The 19583-nt window shown below is 37.5% G+C and overlaps 1 protein-coding gene across 2 annotated transcripts; it reads left to right on the top strand.

Moving 5' to 3' along the window:
• The first annotated feature begins 2416 nt into the window (after positions 1-2416).
• Positions 2417-8465, top strand: LOC124286640 (carbohydrate-responsive element-binding protein-like). Of its 2 annotated transcripts, none has more exons than XM_046723036.1 (7): positions 2417-3745; positions 4595-4888; positions 5782-5860; positions 6009-6108; positions 6524-6653; positions 6956-7085; positions 7337-8465. In XM_046723036.1, exons 1-7 carry the CDS (start codon positions 3653-3655, stop codon positions 7441-7443), a joined length of 933 nt encoding a protein of 310 aa, XP_046578992.1. In that variant the 5' UTR covers positions 2417-3652; the 3' UTR covers positions 7444-8465. The 2 variants fall into 2 exon arrangements, with proteins under 2 accessions (XP_046578992.1, XP_046578993.1); XM_046723037.1 differs by lacking the exon at positions 2417-3745 and adding an exon at positions 4213-4347.
• Positions 8466-19583: the final 11118 nt, after the last annotated feature.

Below are 19583 nucleotides of genomic sequence, written 5' to 3'. Positions count from 1 at the left end.
CCTTTAAAACATAAGGGCAGCAAATCGAAATTCGAAACCACGATGGTTTTCTGGCGTGTCCACGTGACAACCTCTTCCCAGCTACGACTGATCGAGATGACACTGCCTGCTCTCCGACGTTCCGGAAACCTAGCAGTATCAAGGGTGTTAGTGAAGAATAGTAAGCACAGAATGAGAAAATCTTCAGATTATATACATTTCAGATGGTAAACTGTCTACTCTTGCAGCTATACTGCGTTTTAGTAGTACTGTTTCTTTGATTTTCTCATTTGGATAATTCCATTTAGCAAATCTGTAAGAGTTCAGTCATCATAATTGTCTTTACATAGGTAACGTTACACGCTTACAGCTGGTTCGCTGTTTGTATCGCAAGGCAATGGAAATTCAAAAGAACCTTCCCAAACGATGTAATTGGGGTCATGGGGAACCTATTTGAAACTGTTTCTATAGTATATATTTCACGCTTCCACATTTATTTCCTCTGTTGTTGATTTCATAAAATCAAAGGTATGAAATGCACCTTCTTCTCCGTAACAGAATGCATAGGAAGAGGTTGCCCCCGGTGACGAGCCCACGAAATGACATCACAGATTAACTCTATGGGTGCGAAAACAAACCAGGGGTCTGATGACATAGGAATGGGATGATTTTACAATTGTTTTACATTTATTCCCAGGGTTGAGGTTAGTATTGCCGCTAGAGACTGACGCCGTCCAGTACTACACATCAAGGAACGCTGTAAACATTATTGAAGTACCAACAAGCCATATATTTTGATGACCCACATTACTAGACAAGTCCAAAGCAAAGGACCGCATAACTAATACTAGTATTCTCTTCAAGCAAACCGAAGGCGGAGATGTTGATTTATTGGTTTTAGTGAGGGGTGGCAATAAAGTACCTACATGTGTTCATTTTCGGAGAACATATCTTTCTCTATGCAACACAGACCGGTCAGGTGACCTTGGCAAAGTAGGTCAACAGGCCCAGATTGAGATGAGAACACTACAGCAATGGCGGCATCAGCGCGTAGCCTCAGCTGTACTGGGCATCCATGCGGCCTTGTGTGCAAGTTTGCTGATGGAGATTATTACTTATCAATCAAAACTGCATGGCTATCCAGCTGTCGTTTTACACGTTTATGGAGAGCTGAAATTAGATTTATAAATTAAAACATAACTTCACGAAATGCACGGGTGGTTCTTTAATGTCCCCCTCGGACAATCAATACAACGACATTGCAGTCCCTATTTGTACATCATACACTCAGTTAAGACAACGTCTAGGAGCCCTAGCAAGTCTAGATTGGTTTATCTGCATTAAGACGTATCACGCACCAGATGAATGTTTCCTCACTGGCAGCTATAAATAACTAAGGAACGCTTACATAAAACCGGGACGGAGGGGAGGTTGAGGGTCTGCAGTCCTGTTTTTCACGCTATGCAAATATGTCAATCTGAAAGTTTTATTTCAACTACAAATAAACCGATGAGTAAATCGGATTAAGAATACTGGTTGGCATGGCAACGTATCAAGCAGCAGAAAAGTCGCGATGACCTTGGAATCAGACGATGGCACGTGGTAAACCTGGAGGCTTGTGGAACGATACTCGCACAAATTTGTCACTTGTTCGTCTGATTGATACCAGTGTCACGTTTTAACAGCACAGATAAATCCCAATGTTATGTAAATGTTGTACGGAACACTGAACGTGAGCTAATTCCGGTCGATAAACTTGTAGTGAGGAATCATTTTACTCATATTCAAATCAGTTGCAAACGAATGATTTATGGGAATGGTGATAAAGAAATTGAGTAGCGTCAATTAACTGTACGGGGGCTGGTTGAACCCACTCCGACTAATGCTAGCTATGACCTTGTGTGTAAAGTGTGCATCTCACCTTGACAGCTTTCCCAACTAAACCAGTCCAATCCAGTTCGGTCGCAATGGTCGCCATTTTGCACCTCGTGTTCATATAAACAACCAAATGATATACTGTTAAAGAGATAGTTTATTAAATATACTTGTCAGTTGTTTTGATATGCGATTGTTTAAATAACACAATAGTGTACCCAAACATAAACACCGAACCTTGTATATTTGGTTAGAAGCATACAGACGCCATTCCCTCTACCTAACACAAACTGACTCTGTGTGACAAACGAATATACACAAATAACAAATAAGCAAACGATATCACCATGTACAATTACAGTGAAGCCCCGTTAGTCCGGACTCCGATAATCCGGATGTCTCGCCTCCCGGACGATTTCAGCTTGTTACCAATCTATGCCAATATAATTTGCCTCGATAATCCGGAAATTCGGTTTCCGGAACCGGACGGTAAGTAGCTGTCACCAATCAGTAAAATAAACAGTAAATTGCTTCACAGTCCGGACGCTGTAAGTCGTATTTGTAGCGAAAGGTGTTTTACAGGTAGAATGTAAATTCAAGCTGGCTCATCAACAGTTCTAGTCAAATGTCTGGGGGGTTTTAACCAAAATTACGGATAATTCTATATTATCTATTACATGAAAACAATTATTAATATGTCGCTAATAGAGAACATGAAAAATGTTTTTATGATTCATACATATACTATAAAAGTTCACCAATGGATAACAGTACAAGGATGACGATATGGCAACAATATAACTACCATAGGTACAGAAGTTTTAACAAATACTGAAAATATTTGAAAATTTAATATTGTGGACAAACACCAAATGTTGAAATGAATCTACACGAACAACATAACGTATAAAATATGAATGGTTAAATAACACTAGCCATGTCCTATTCAGTATAAACACGGGTATTTCTAGAATTACCCCGTATTGTTTCAGGTGGGCCTGCTTTATATTATGTATGTATATCAATCTGTGTGTGGATTCAGATACATTCGAATCTGCTCATACTGATATCCAGAAATGAAAGACAATGGTGAATACAGGACAAAATATAGTTGTATCAAGGGAACAAAATGGCGGATACGAAACTAAGGCTGGCATACACACACAGTACTGCTATCTGCAAACTAAATATTGTAAACAACTATGTTGCAAATACCACAAACTCCCAAAATAGCTGTTCGATTGCAAGAAGTAATATTATTTGGCTAAACAACAATATAATAAAAACATTTAGAGATGTAAATGCAAGCTAATAATAGTGACAATCAATAATGACGTCACTCTTGTTGTTGTGGAAGAATGCAAACCTTTAAACTGAACCATGTCAGTGTTGATTGTTATAAAATCATCTCTTGAACAAGGGTGTACATAATTACAACGCATATTGTCAAATGACTAAAAAGATTATAAAGTTAACTTCTCAATATAATTTCGTTTCACTGAGGTGTTACCAGATGACTATTTTTCGAATTTACGCATTTTCCATTTTCTTTTTAAATGAATTACAATTATTTATTCATAACACTGATACTTACCTGAAATCTTAATTATTTTAGTATATTAAATCCGAATAGAAATGCGTTGTTCAAACATGAAAGCGCCTGGTGCTAAAAATAGATCACCGCGCGGTGCATTCTGGGACGTAGTATAAAAGGCAACTCTCCCGCCGGCAGCTTCACAGTCTATGGTGGACAGCCGTACAGAGAACTTCTTCAATTGACAATAGTAGAAATACAGGAATGCTTGCTGTTGAGTCTGGGGTTTGGGCCGCCTTTCTCAACCAGTCGGATCTAGATCTGACAACTTACATCAATCCACAGACGGACTGCGAGGTACGTATTTCCAATTATTCCATGAAAAAATCACTTTTCTTCGGTCTGTTGTTTGGACTCCCAAACACGGAGTCAGATTGGAATTTCGCGACAATTTCGGACAGCGTTGATGTACGCGATTGTTTGACATATGGTAACGGAACGCGTAGCGAAATGCGACAACTATTATTTCAGCAAAGCTTTGATTCTCAACAAGCTCAGAAAAACCGACTTAGTGAGCCTCGTACTACAAGACTCGTCAGTAACTCTTTGCCCGCCTCGAACTGCAGCTCGCCGTAAAAGTTTCTCGGTTATGGAACCTCTGCTTTTATACGCGTACTGCTCAGTCGGTGACGTCACACAGGGCTCAGGACCAATCGGACTGTTCTGTTGGTGATCACATGACCTTGCCAAGCGTAGACACGTGGGCTCTTTGGTCACGTGGTACAGAATCACGAGTGATATTACCGTATAACGTACTAGGGTTGTTCTATATTTGTTTGGAAAGAAGCCAAGTCTGATTTTCTGTCAGATTTCTGCTTTCATAAGTTGCACAGGCTCTGTTGGATTTCTAATAAATGTCAGCATCGCACTCTCAGTGGAATACGATGTTAGCAAATCACGTATGGATTATATGTGCCGTTTACTGATATATTTAATCACAATAACATCCACGTTTATAAAAGATGTTTTTTTCAAAAACAATATATCTCGTCCCCATTTTCTAATATGTTCACGCCCTAACTTTTGATGATTATCTTCATCGTTGGAATTTTACTTGTATTTCTTTAATTGTTCTGCCTTGTGAATGGTTGATTACTTATTCCGCAGATTACTTTTGAGTATTGGACATTTTGTTTCTGTTTCCAGAACACCCTGTTCCCAAAGACTCTGATCGATGAACCATACCAGGACTTATCTGTCGATGCTGTAGATGATCTGCTCCGATCACTAGCGGGGGACAACGCCTCGACCCCACCCCCAAGTGAAAGCGATGTTCTCTTGCCAGAGGAACCGTCGACTATAATCCCCACCTCTGTGTTTGATTCCACCCCTCCATCCACCCCGAAACCTCAAGATGAGTCTAAGGAGGAAAACCTTGTGCCCCGTCACAAGAGACCCGCCCATAAACGGGCAGAGGTGAAACGGCGCGGGAAGATAAAGGTATTTGTCTTGATCTGGCAAAGATTGTTAAGTGGGGACCTTCCAATCAGTTAGGGTGGGTGGAGGTTACTATGACGCATTTTGTATGTTTTTTTTTTGTTTTTTTTCCTGAGGGATCTTGGTTCATCATACCATGCTTAATGTCCTAATAGAAAAATAGCTTCGACGAATATATGAACGTATATATGACAGACAGAGTTTATTTTGTAATGTCGGCCTAATGGCCCATAATACAGTTACATAATATAAGGTACAGATGGACAGTGGTCATTCTCATTAACTACATGGTAGCTTTATACCTGCAAGAGAGTATTTGGTGTATAAATAAAGCAGTAATGTATATAATACGTGGAATTTTAGAGCATAAAATATTATGGAGTGAGAGTGGGCCCTTGCATACATTTCCAAGTTGGATGAGATATTTTTCGCGGAAGTGTTGGTACTGTTTACAAGAAAAGAAAATGTTTTTCGTCAAATAGGACTGATCTTTTGATAGCGTAGTTGTACCTTGTATCTGTATAGACCTTCGGTAAATGTATTTTCGTGTTACTCCCTATAAACGATTTAAATGTTCACTTGTTTCACTGTTTGTATATTTTAATGGCAATATGTAAGAGATACACCGACGGCAGTTGTACCCGTCTGTATTTGTTCAAGTAAGCCGTTTGTAATGCCTACACAATCGGTTAGTTTACCTATTTCGTCTATTAAGCTATATTTAGGAACATCTGGAAAAAAATATCTTAATATTTGCTTCAATCTAATTACTTTGATGCTGCCCGTTTAATCATTTCCAATATTTGGAAGGAAAGCTTTGTTGATAATGTAAGAGAAAGAAGGCAGTACGAGTTGCCTCCCTTGTTTAGCATTTTGCCATTTTCTTATTTGTGCAGACCAACTTAGATGACCTCCGTGACCTGCTCCCTCCAATCCACAATCAACGGAAAAGCGAGTCACTAATTCTTTCAAGAGGTAAGTTTGATTTTCTTATTCCTCCCGTTAACCCCAAGCCAAGTGACATATAATTGTATCCTACTGGCAGACTAGGGCGAATTGTGCTTAACAAGTAGTTAGCCAGTGTGTTCGGTTGAGTATTCTGACGCCTCTCCCACTCTTGTAGCGGCCGACCATTGTCGCCAGTTGAAGGCCGAGAGAGCTCGTGTCGAGGAGGAGAAGTCGAAACTTCGCGCTGAGATAACCGCCTTGACAGCCGAGATTGAGTAAGTGGCATCATGCATGTCCGTAACCATGACGTTCTGTTTCAGGGACCAGTCGCTAGACTGGTTACTTGCTTTTGACGATTAAAGGGAAGCTCTCTATTCCGTCAAGGGCAGGTAGCCACGTCTATCGAACATGACAAAGGTGAGTGATGTTTTAGAACAGTGAAACGAAATTGCAGTTCTGAAGACAAATTAGTAAAAAAATAATTGAGTATTCAAAAGATTTTCAACTCTATAGTTACATGGGTTTTTTATCTAAAATATTATTAAGGGTCGTTTCATGAAAAAGCATCTCTATTTGGTTGGTAAACATTATGATGTTAGTACAGCAGTGTTAGGATGCATTTGTATACATCTTGTTATTCTTGATGTCAAGTTGTACATGCTAGTGATGTTCTTCTCTTCTGTGTTACAGCTCGTTCCAAAAGGACCTTCCGGCGATGGGTCTGAAGGCTGATGGTTGTATCGTCAAGACAAAGTCAATGGATAACATGTATAAGGAATACATTGAGGATCGCACGAGGGGAAACTGGAAATTCTGGATTGTATCCTTCACAAACGAAATGCACTTATACTTGATGAAAATATATTGGCTTAAATGTTTATGTTAGATCATTTGCGAATTCCTTCATTTTACTATTTTTGTATATTTTTCTTTGTTCATACTCTGTTTTCACATATTTACTTGTTCTAATCCTCTAAGGAATTTTGTTAATCGTAGAAAGAGTGAGTTTAGTTTTACGCCGCACTCGGCAATATTCGTAGAAAGATCTTGTATTGGTAACGAATCATGTTTTTCAAGCAGAAAATTATATTTTGAAGGATTTCTTTCCTTAACCCTACTTAGTTCAGTTTCATGATGCGACCATTGTTTGAGACTTATACTACCGGTGTGTCCACCTCAACCATTGAATCCTTTCTGTCATCGGTCCGTCAATGGACAGATGACACCCTCGGACTCGCCAATCTCAGATCTGGTAGGTACACATTCTCTTTTCGTTTATTTTTTTTTAATAAACTAAACAAATTTGTATTCTTCCATCACCTCCCTATTCTGATTCTGGCTATTGTGCGTATGTAACATCGGTTCCGGGATTAAACATATTTTCTATTTAGAAGTTGCACTTTTTGATGTAACCGGTAATGGCGAAAAGCGATTGCATTGATATATTGTGCAATTCAGATAATATTTACGTACAATTTAATGTTTGTTTTTATTTTATTTCAGTGATAACACGTGGTGTTCTACGTGTCAGCAAAGAAACTAGCATACTCACAAAACCAGGGTCGCTCCAACAGGAAGCTGCACAATCAACTGAGAGCTCCATTTCATAGTATCATTCTTCCTCGAGACACTTCTCGAGAACTGTAAATACTAATTTGTAAATATGTAATTGTATCCTAAGGACTTCGAGAGGCAGCAAATACTCAAGTCATATTCTCACCACATCACCCATCATTTTCTCATACAGAATCACAATTTTGCATTTAAAAACCGAGAATCTTGCCGTATCGCATGCTGTATATTATGTCTTGTCACACTAATAGGCTAACCATCTTGTCACCTAGCCTGGTAAAGACAATCCGGTTTTAGAGTTAGTTATGCAAATGAATAAGTTATCTGGATTTTACTTTTTCGTTTCTGAAGCAAAACTTGTTAATTTTGAGAAGCGTTTTTTTTTCAATGGCCATATTATAAGGGTAAACGTCCAGGCAAATTCTCAAATGAACTTTTGTACATTTTTTAGATGCGGATACATGTCATGGCATGTTATCCTGATTACATAGATAGATTGTGGCAGTAGATTCCATCATCTGTTTTTGGATGTTAAGTATAAACCAATAGTTACATCTCGAGGAGCTTGGAAATGTCTATGAAGCACACGTATTGGTATATTATCAATTTGTGTATGAACTGTAAATACTCAAGTCTCGTGGATATTCAGAGTCAAGAAACTATATTGTCTTTAATCCCAAATAAATATTCTTTCTATTCAAAGATTTAAAATATATTTTTCAGATTTTATCAGTTTGGACTTAAACTAGTGATCGTATATTTTCATTTACAAGAAGCCATTTTAATGAAGAAATTGTATTTTACTCGTTAGAGGATTGTTTACATAGCAAAGAATATTTTTATAGTCCCATGACAAGACCGTTAGAGACATGCCTGTTAATATTTTCTGAAAGAGATATCATGAAGTGATACAAATATCAGAACACTGCTCAACTTGGCTGGTTGATGAGCATTGTACCGTTACAAGGACGAGCTTTAATGTTGTGTTGTCTGTCTGATGTACAGTGTTGATGTGTATTACTAGTCTGTTTGTCTGAATAAAGACAAGTATTCAAATAAAGAAGATGTTTCGTTTTCATTAGATTATAAGATTTCTTCCCGAAGTCGTTAAGGTAGCATTTGGAAATTATGTAGGACGGTGACATGTAAATTACTTACAGGGCACGAAATGCCCAATGCTAGAACCTATCTGGGGAAACTGGCGGGATTATATAACTCAATATAATGGCTGATTTACTGACGCCGTACTCTGGTCGCGAGACTGTCTACATGGTGTAGTGGGTGGTGTGTCATCTGTATCTCAGCGGTTCGATCCCCGGCCGCTTGTACTGACTGACTGCCTGAGTTTGGTTTTACGCCTCTTTTAGCAATATTCCAGCAACATCACGGCGGGACACCAGAAATGGGCTTCACACAATGTGCCCATGTGGGGATTCGGGTCTTCGGCGTGACGAGCCAACGCTTTAACCATTAGGCTAACCCTAAAACAAACACACACACACACACGCGCACACGCACACACACACACACACACACACACACACACACACACACACACACACACACACACACACACACACACACCACCACCGGGCCGCTTGTAACGGTGGAACTTGATGTACTCTGCCTGCCGCTGGACATACAGGGTATACCACAGGACTGGTCGAACCCGGGCCTTTCCGGGCTACCCTACCGCCCCTGAAGCATGGACAGAAAGATATTTGAGTCGTGTAAAAACTGCTTAAGGTTTCGACTGAAGCATATCAATGAAAGTATTTAGGCGAATGTTTCTATTTAAGAAATACAGTTCGCTCTACCACCATGTATAGTGTAATAAAGCACACTTTCGCCCTGAACTATTATAGTTAAAGTACGAGGACGCTTTTACCAGAAAAAAACACAAATGAGAACAGTTTGATGACGGTTTACGTTCGTATTAAATATCTTCTCTGAATTATTTTAATTACTTCTGGCATTAACGTAAACCATATTGGGCAATATGAACGTCGCTTTTCTACTACCAACGTAAGTTTAGATCAGTACATCCAAATGAAGCTGAGTAGTCAAGCGACATTCCACGATTGCATTGTGGGAATGTAAACATTGCGAACGTTACCGTGTCGCTGAAAACTTGTGAGTCGAATTGAGACATTTTAAACGTCGTTAAACATAAACGTAATGTTTCGACCAGTGAAGTTAGCTGCGTGAAGCAACTGCAAACCAAGAAACGGGATGCAACAGAGTAGTTTACTGTAGGAGGCCGTACGAGGCGATGACAACTGACATGCATCGTGACGTCGCTTACATTGTGACGTAATGTAAAATTGTTCGATTACGAGGGGGCACACTAAAATGGCGCAGTGACGGGATAACGTCATTTAATTGTTACGTCATCAAAAAACTATACTGACTACCCAAAAGAAACTATAAATAAGGTGTATGACAACTAATCTGCAGCTTTGGAACCATTACTTTCTAGAAACTGGAACCAAATCTCCCTGTTTATCTCACATTCCAACCCAACATATGATTTGTCAGTTATATTGTTCAGTATCTCTCATATGTTTAAGTAGTCTTTATCCATCATCAGCCCGAGCATCACAAACCAAGGGACACAACTGATAATATTAATGAAAATGATTTATATATGGTATGCACACATATTTAAAGGAATTGTCTTGTTCATTGCATAATTTTGTGTCGTTTTATAGACAAAAGAATGATGCATATTGATCGGCCAGGTGCGCGTTTGTTGGAAACGTTTTATGATTCTCTATCATTGTTTTCGATAATATAATCAATTCATATTCGATTAAATAATATTGTGATGACAGGATATCAAACTCTAACTACATTTATAGGAAAATTGTTGAAAAATATATATACCATTTCATGTGTTAATTCGGACAAATCTTACATCCATATTCTAATATATAGTTCCATATATAAAAAGCTATCTTTTTTGCATCTTTCATTGCATACGTATGAAGAGAAATAGCTACATAATCATAAACAAACAAAATTCTTATCCCAAACAAAATATTCGGGTGTTTTGAAATATTATTTTTATTTACGTTAAGTTGATGCCAAACAGGTGCGCGTGTTGTTCACAATAAGATACGCTATCAAACCGTCTAATTGTTGATATATTCAGGACACTAATTAAATGGAAAAAGCAGTCATTTTATGTTTTGTCTAAAGAGTGTTAAATTCTGACGTAAAAGCCGAGACCTTTTATACAATTAATGGACATTAGGGGATATATATACTAATCAGCATACCAATGTCGTCTTTTTCCGACGTCGCAAAATGCATAAAACAAGCAATGACGTCAACTAAAATGTTGTATCATTTTCAGCAATTTCATTACATTTGAAGATATGGCTAGTATTCTGGTAATAACGATGCAAAATTAGTCAAATTACATCTACACAAACAGGAGAATATCGGAATCTAAGAACTAACTTATATATCGGATAGGGCCATCGAAATCGCTATTAGGTGCTTTCACATGTAATACGTCGTCATTTGTCTTGTAAATTGTGAAACTACCAAACTGCATCCGCTCACATTGGGGAACTTTGAATTGGAATAGTTTGGTTCACCATGAACATAAAATAACGACAATATAGCGTCCGTATCTACAACAAATTCTCTCCAAGTGATCTGAGTTACATTGACCTAGTGTTACGCATAACGGAGTTATGCCCCCTTATCATTATACGTGTATGACCTCTCTGTCGTCGTTTGACGTCATAGAAGAAAATTCATTTTTGACATGCGAGTCATTTTTAATGTTGAGCGTATAACGTTATGCACAAGCACATAAACCCAATTCATATACACTTATGTCGTTCATATATCAGGCTGTATTTTCTTCGCTCACACTTTCCGTAAAGATGCCACATTAAAAAAATCGTAGCACAGTGCTTTTATCGGTGCGCGATAAAAAGCGGATAAATTTACTGTTTTTTAACGCATAACAAACTTTGGACAACATTTAGCAGTGTCTATTTCTCAAACCGCCAAGATAGTTGCACTTATATTTATACCAACGGATAGGAAATTTAATATTCTACATTTCTGTGTAATTTTATAGCCGTACGTAGATCCAGGACCACGCGAGCGCAATTCTCGCACAACGTTCACTTTTCAAACTGCATGAAAATGTGCGCCTGAAAAAATACTCGGCATCAAGGGGGTTAATTGTCTGATAACGTATTTTTTTTGGATTGTTTTAACCGCTAGGCATCTTAGAATCACATCTAAACATAGCCTAGTATTATCCAGGTGTAGGGTTATGGACGTATTTTTGTCTCATTGTTTTGATATTTTCGTGATTTATGATTATCGACTGAGCTGCGACTGTTCTTCACTTGCATGTCCTGTCAATGACTCCACAGCCGTCAAAAAAGATCTATGAGTATTGGACTAACATATATCTAGGACTTATATATTATCTATGTACAAAATGTGAAAGTTAAAAGGCAGCATCGGAAACACAATTTGGTGAGAGATTGAGCCCAGCCTACCAAGTGTTTCCGGTGCCAGTCAGTGATATAGGGATGATGTGATATCTTTATAAAGTGGACCATCCTGCGGCGGGAACTCCTGATTTGAATCAGATTTCCCTGAATGGCGGCGTTAATGCATCGGGGCTGCCGTTATGATGCCTCATCTGTCTGATATGCATGTAGTCTTCGTCTATTCTCATGAAAGTATGCGAACCAACAGACAAGACTTCCTTTTGATTTCGGCTGTCGTCGTACAGATAAGCTGTTAAAGCTTTAAGCAATATCTCGGCGGGGGTCACCAGAAACGGGCCTCACGCACTGTACCCATGTGGCGAATCGAACCCGGCTCTTCGGTGTGACGAGAGATAGCTTTAACCACTAGGCTAATACTTCATAGTCCTTCAAAGAAATGAAGAACACTTACAAACCTGATTGTGTACCGCGCTATTATACATTAACAACGTTATAATGATAATGTTATTCATTTGTATAGCGTTGATTTCCAATGTAGCACTGCTCAGAAGCGCTGAATTATTACTTCGAATAACCCAAGCTGCCTGTGAGGCACTAGAAGGTTAATACTCACATGACTTATCCTACCGGGTACCCATTTTCTGCTAAGTGAACAGAGGCAATTTGAACAAACTCGCCTGCCCCAGATGAGACCCCTCATGTGGGGCAAGACTGAGGTCCTGCCAACCCATCCAAAGACTCTCCGCGCTCAGCATTGCTTAACTTCAACTGATAATATCAACCAATACGTCATCTGAGGTCATCACAACAACACGTGTGCCACACAGTAGTCAGCCGGACCAAAACATTTGGTGAAAGGTCTTTTCAGTTTGTCGTCCCAACTTGGTGGACTCTCTTCGATCAGTAGAAACTTTCAGCACATTCAAATCCAGATTAAAACCCCATTTGTTCAGCATTGCATACGGAGCTCAGCAGCGCTCTTGAGCAGTCTTCTTAAGACTGGATATTATCGCTATTTAAATGTATATAAATTTAAAAATGTAATGTAATGATTCGTGACCTGAGCTCTATGCAGAGGACCACACCCCACAGGGGCGGATACAGCTTTTTGAGAAAAGGGGGGTGGGGGGTGGTGCACACTATTGAGAAAAGGGAGGGTGCACACTTCATTTTCACCCGAGTTTCAATGATCTTGTAATAAACTTAGGGCTTTAGCCATACATAAAGGGCTGGGTAGAATGGAAAATAATTCGGTTCAGAGATTGTGCGACAGACTAGTACGTGCTTTAATATAGAAAGAATGGGCTAGGACTATAAATCATCTCAATGTTTTGTTAAATCACGGTCACAAATCATATACTCTCACGTGCAAGGCATTTTACACACGGCGATGAAGATACTAAATTATATACTGTTAGCTAAGAACCCAAATATCGATTTCCACATATAATGCTTAACGAACATTTGTCAACATATATGCATATAGTTGATAAACACAAACACGTACTGATGTAATCTCTCAGGTGTGCTTTCCGCTTTCGTCTGAATTTGTTGCTTTAGAACATAAAGAGTCTACCACATATCTGAACCTCACCCTTTTCAAGGGGATTCAATGGCAATGATATACAATGTCTGGTGGAGTTTGGACAACCCAACTATACGTCTCTATTTTTAATTCCGAACCTAGAGTGAACAATTCAAGGGAGGTCACTCTGCCAAGGTAACCTCTTGATAGTAAAAAATATGAATACATGGAGGTAGCAGGCACTGATCTCGGTGTTCCCGAAACATGTCATTTTATACCATGACAGGACTTCATAGGAATGTAAGTATTAAATTACGATACTTGGTCATTTTTCATTTCACCATTTCGTGCTAATTAGGTGATGTAAATATACAGTTTGATCGAAACACGTGTGATTTGCATTGAATACACGAGTGTTGCGCCAGTGATTGTCAGTCAATGTAACAATGCTTTGAGGACCGAACATAATTTTGATCATAATTAGAAAATTATATAATAGGGTATCTAGATTTAGATTTAAACGACATTACGACATGGACATTGTCCACCTGGAGTTTGATGTTGAAATTAGATCGTGGTTTCAGTATTTCCGTAAAACATATATTACCTAATTCCTGGTTACGGGATCGAAATACACTTACACGTTACAGCACGCATTATTTTAAGCTGCTTTTTTAAGGCTTTCCCAAATTGGTATAATTAACAATTATATGACAGACGGGAAGAATGTTTTAAAAAGATGCACCATTGATGAACTGTGTAGACATTGATTGATTTGGGTTACAACAGAACTTTCATGATTTAATAACAGATTCGAAATGTAAAAGCTTAACTGCAGCATACATATGAGGCTTAAGGTGATGTGGTGTTATACAACAGCAATACAATGACGTAATATACATTGTTATGCAAAGTGTCCACGGGCAGAATTTGTTACAAAGCATTTAACATGAACTTGTATGTATGAACATGCGTTTTCGATGGGGATATATTTTGATATTTATTTCAAAATGTATTTTCAAAATTCTGAATAGTGTTGTAGTGGAATAACACTTGTTATAACGTATTTGTGGTTTAATCACATAACAAAACACATTATTGTTTACGATATTCAAAGTAAGGTATAAACTTTATTATATTGATTGACGTAAAGGTCTTTATCCGTTACTTTGAACACCTCAAAGACTATATTGCCTCCACATTTCAGGTAGTTGTCTGTATGACATTTGTAAATAACAAACCAGCATAATGACACACTCTGAGGAAGGGGTCAAGGATATTAGCTTTATGGGTCCTTCGCTGTCCTTATATTGCATAGTGGTGAACATTTCCTGACGTGACCATTATTGCTGGATATTGTCGGTTCACCAAGATCAAATATAGATGTGCAGGCGCATCAGAAGCGAGGTCACTCAGACATGTAGATGCTGGGTATCTGAATACCCTATCTGAAACCACTTCATGTTGCCCCTTTCCCTCGCATGTCAATCAGGCTGTGTTAATATAAACCAAACATGTTGCAGCACTCGCATGTCAGAAATCAAATGTAACTGCGATCACATAAGGCAAATGAGGCTGTGCTCACCTCTCGTCCATTGAACATATCATGTGTATTGGTATTAATTAGTCTGAGGATGGACCCAAAATGTTTTAAATGGTTAAAATTCTTTTTCTGAAATAATAGTATAAACTAATTGATACTTTCGAATATGCTCTATACAAGTAACGTTTCTGTACTTGGTACGTCATGTTGAATATTATTCTAAAATTATAATATATACTAATTTATGCTTTCGAATATAAATTTTGACAGGTAATGTTTCTGTACTTTGTATAGGTGATGTTGAATTCCTTCTAAAGCTATAATATAAATAAATTTATACTTTCGACTATAAATGCTGACAAGTAATGTTTCAGGAAAGAACGACCCTATAAGAAGTGATTTACACTTTGTGTGAGGTCATTTGAGTATGAACCGCACACTCAGACATTCATAGGGCTGTGGTCACTTTATGAAGGTACGTACTCCAATAAACTCACACAAAGTGAAAGTCAAATGGTACGGTTTTTACACAACGTTTTATACCTCGATGAATGTACAGTTTCAATTAGCACACGTGACTCAGTGCTTACAGTGGCAGCCACAGAGTTGGCTTGACGCATTGTTTCCATGTGTGGAATCGAACCCAGGTCTTCGGCGTGACGTGATGAACGCTGTGATCACCTGGGTACACCAACACCCGATTCTGAATTTGCAGTTGACATATTAGGTGTTAAGAACTGAGTGTGCATTTGAATGACCAATGTTTCCACGTATTTACAAGAGTTAATTTTTAGCGTGCATTTGTCGTCGAAGCAGGTGAGGCTACCCTTCCCTATGTGCGATCATTTGTTTTACTTAGATACCACCTGTACTGTCAGAGTCAGTCCTTGACAAACAGGAACCTCATTTTCAGGTAATTTGTTTGTGACTCAGCGTTTCAAACAATTTGTACATTGTTCCCATTATTTTACAAACTGACTAATGTTAGATATTGATTGTTACATGTATTTATTGTTTCATAGATGTTGTATGACAAATAACTGGGTTTGCTTCATAAATTTTAATCTATTAAGAAATAACAATCAACGAATTTTGAGACGATGTTTTAAGATGCATCTCACAGAAATGCATACAGAAAAAGACGTGTGCACAAATACACAACACTGAGATAGAACGTGTTTTTAACGCTGCTTTTAATGTCTTATATTAGTATATGTTATACACGTATTTTCCAGTAAGTAAACCAGAATTTCGAAATGTTTTTGGACCTGGATCTGTTTGTATTAATAAATCTACATACATGATATTTGGATGAAGGATGAGGGATGCAGATGAAAGCTAGTTCCTGGATGCAGAAGTGATTTAAATCTGATGTGTGTTTCCAGGCCTTCCACACAAACGGTGAACAAATCCTCAAAACTGAAGTCATATACACCAAAACAGAACAACAATCACCCAAATAGGAAAATATACTTCCAAAACTGCAACAATATCCTCTAAAACCGAAAAAAACGCAACTGTAATTGAAAACTAATCGTTTAGAATGGAAACAAAACTCGCGTATCAGCTGCATTTTCGTATTTGGTGTATATGAGTACAGTTTGAGGATTTGTTCACCGTTTGTATTGTAGGCCTGGTTTCGTTAGTCCTGGATATGTTGGCTGAATTTATATATGGATGAAAACAAGGATGGATATTATGAGTTAAGAATTTAAGAAATTGAATCTCTAGATTCTCTTCCGTGGTGAAATGTAAAGTGTCTTGAAAAATATCTGTTTACTCTCAAGGTGTGTAATTTTCAACAGGGGTGTACTTTGTGTCCAGTAGTATTCATTACATTCGTCAACCATGTAGCGACGTTGAGTCAGTCAATCAAGATTTCTTTTTATAATTTTTATTATTATTTTTTTTAAATTTATAAAAGGCGCTGATATTACACTCTATTAAAGAAGAACATGTAGTTACCATATTGTAATGTTTAGTTCATTCTGGAAAGCATGAAAAGGTGGCACACTGATTTTAATCTGCTTCCAAAAATGAGTTTTTAAGATGATGATGATAATATTGAGAGGGTCGTTGTTTTTGTCTGCAAACACAAGCAATACTTGTCTTTTAGTTAATTTAATATTGATTTGAGTTTTCCGATTTATCCAGATTTCAAGTTTTTGCCACTTTGCTGCAAGACCAGAACATGTGATCAGGTGTCTCAATTTCGTCTTGGCAAAAGCTGCATTTTGAATTATCTATATATCCAATCTTAAATAACATTTTATTTGTCAGTAAGATGTGATGTAATATTCTATATTGGAACCACTGTAGTTTACTATCATTGGTACATCTATATGGCATTTTGTTATAATTGTTCCAGTCATCAGATAAATCTTCGTTGTTAGAAATAGTTTGCTCCCATTTTTTACAATGTAAATTTTGTTGTTGTAACTTCTGACATAATGTTTTGTAAAAAATGTTGTGTCATATTTGCATCCCTAAGGAGCCGTTTAATATTTGCTGGTAAAATCGGGTAAGCTAGTTTTGACAAAATCTTAAAATCATATGTATGTATGTATGTATGTATGTATGTATGTATGTATGTATGTATGTATGTATGTATGTATGTATGTTAAGTGTTTTCACATATTATTATTTACTGATATAATGAGAGCAGTAAGTGTTAGAATATCAGTGTTCTGATTAAAATGTTTTTCAAAGTTTTCAAAGCAGTATATATTGTCATTTACGTCAAGTAAATCGTTGATACATCGAACACCTTTGTCAAACCATTGTTTATAAAAGGACTGGTGACTCAAGATATATTCACCTCGATGTTAGTTCTTGCTGTGGTGGTGGTATCGTCAATCTTTGTAAAATGATAAAGGTATTATAAATGTTTTGTGAAACTTGGGATGAATTTCATAAGAATATATATATTTCTGTTATAATGACTTGTCATATGTTGCAAAGGATTGTGGGTACTACGACCTCATCTTGTTGTTCAAGGCTCAAGGAACTCCTTTTTCTAAATAAATTTGTTCCACCCCAGCCAAACAAAATGTGAATACACAATGCCACTAAGAAATTGTAATCCCAAATGTAACATGTTACAAACAAAATGTATATTTTCAACAGTATTTTAACTGTTGATTATCTTGTTAAGTTATGGTATGTCCGGTTTAATATCAATCATTTATCTATCGGAAGTATTGATTGTAGAATATGATGGTGTAACTGAAGGTGTATGTACAACCTGTTTGTATCGCCTCTTGACGGCTGCCACGAATGTCACTATATAGACCCATTGACTTAAAGGGGCAATTGTACATGTTATTGTGTTCATGGTGAAGTTGTAGTGTGTGTAAGGAGCAGGTCCAATATGTTTATATCCTTTTCACACCTTGGATATCGATAAACCGATCAGCCGATTGAGACGGTGATCATCAGCAAGTCGTTAAATAACTCGTTATACTTTTGTCAAACTTGGAAGAGTTTCTGGCGGTTATAAAATCCAGATATCCTGCGATGTATGAAGTTGTTGTAGTCATGTGTTTAACATAGTCACGTATGATTACACATTATTTCGTATGAATAGCCATATTTTTATTTCAACTGTGAAATTAATGTAAATTTATAAACTATTACATGTATGAACCAGTTTATGTTTGTAACATCTGTAAATATCTAGGAACTGTAAAGATTATCTATAACTTAGGAGTGTCGTTGTCTCGCACTTTCCTCTCACTATTTTACAAGGACCACAATTTCGAAATATTTTAAATTTTATTATTACAATTAAAAGCGAATATCAACTTAAATCAACCTTTTAATTTTTGCTTATAATTATGTGTTCTTAACCATTATTCTTGTGGAATATCTGCTTATTTTATGTTATTTTTATTTGTCCACGTTAGCGATGTCTTGGCAAGGTAAACAAGGCCAGTTGTGTGTGTTAACAAAGCTCAATAGTGCAAATAAAATTAAAATGTTCACTGGACATGTCCGATGCCACTATTGTTGCTGTGTAAAACATGCAGCGTATAACACAAAGAGAAAAAGGTAGTAGACAAATAGTAGACAAATAGAAATAGTAGACAAAACGTATTCTAACTTACAGATACCAGCAGTGCATGCTTTGGTGCAAATATCAAATTGAAACAAAATCGACGACGTTTTTAAACAAAACAACAAACTTTAGTTACAAAATTATCCGAGTGCCAAGTACTACATAAGAAGTATAGCAGTAGATCTGATAGATAATATTTTAATAATAAATGCAATATTACACATAGGAAAAATTATTAACATTATTTATTTACTTAAATACTGCATCATACGCATCTTAAGCTGAGATATTCTTTTTCTGGGAAAGAAACGTTTCGCGAAATATTCAATATAACGTGGAACTGTTTCCAAGTACCTGTAGGCACAGCGTCTTCACTGGAGACGTGTCTGAGCTTGTGAGTAGCTTGAGTAATGTTGTATGGGTCGACGACACACAACCGAGTCACACTCTGGCCCCCCTCAGTCTGGTCAGCTCTAACGTCACCGGCAAAGGGAACCATTACCGTGACAATGGTGGCGTCTAAAATGAAAACAAGAGTCACTCATACCTACTCTGTACGTCCGTCT

Source organism: Haliotis rubra, unplaced genomic scaffold (genome assembly GCF_003918875.1).
Source record: "Haliotis rubra isolate DU_JTF1 unplaced genomic scaffold, ASM391887v1 Scf389, whole genome shotgun sequence".
Taxonomy (NCBI): Eukaryota; Metazoa; Mollusca; class Gastropoda; order Lepetellida; family Haliotidae; genus Haliotis; species Haliotis rubra.
The sequence above is the reverse complement of the archived record's forward strand: the minus strand, read 5'-3'. Positions and strand labels throughout refer to the sequence as shown.

Bases quoted from the DNA above. Each gene is read 5' to 3' on its own strand.
- LOC124286640 (XM_046723036.1), top strand. From the start codon at position 3,653: ATGCTTGCTGTTGAGTCTGGGGTTTGGGCCGCCTTTCTCAACCAGTCG. The intron at 4,889-5,781 runs GTATTTGTCTTG...TTATTTGTGCAG, and splicing joins AACGGCGCGGGAAGATAAAG to ACCAACTTAGATGACCTCCG. The intron at 7,086-7,336 runs GTAGGTACACAT...ATTTTATTTCAG, and splicing joins ACTCGCCAATCTCAGATCTG to TGATAACACGTGGTGTTCTA.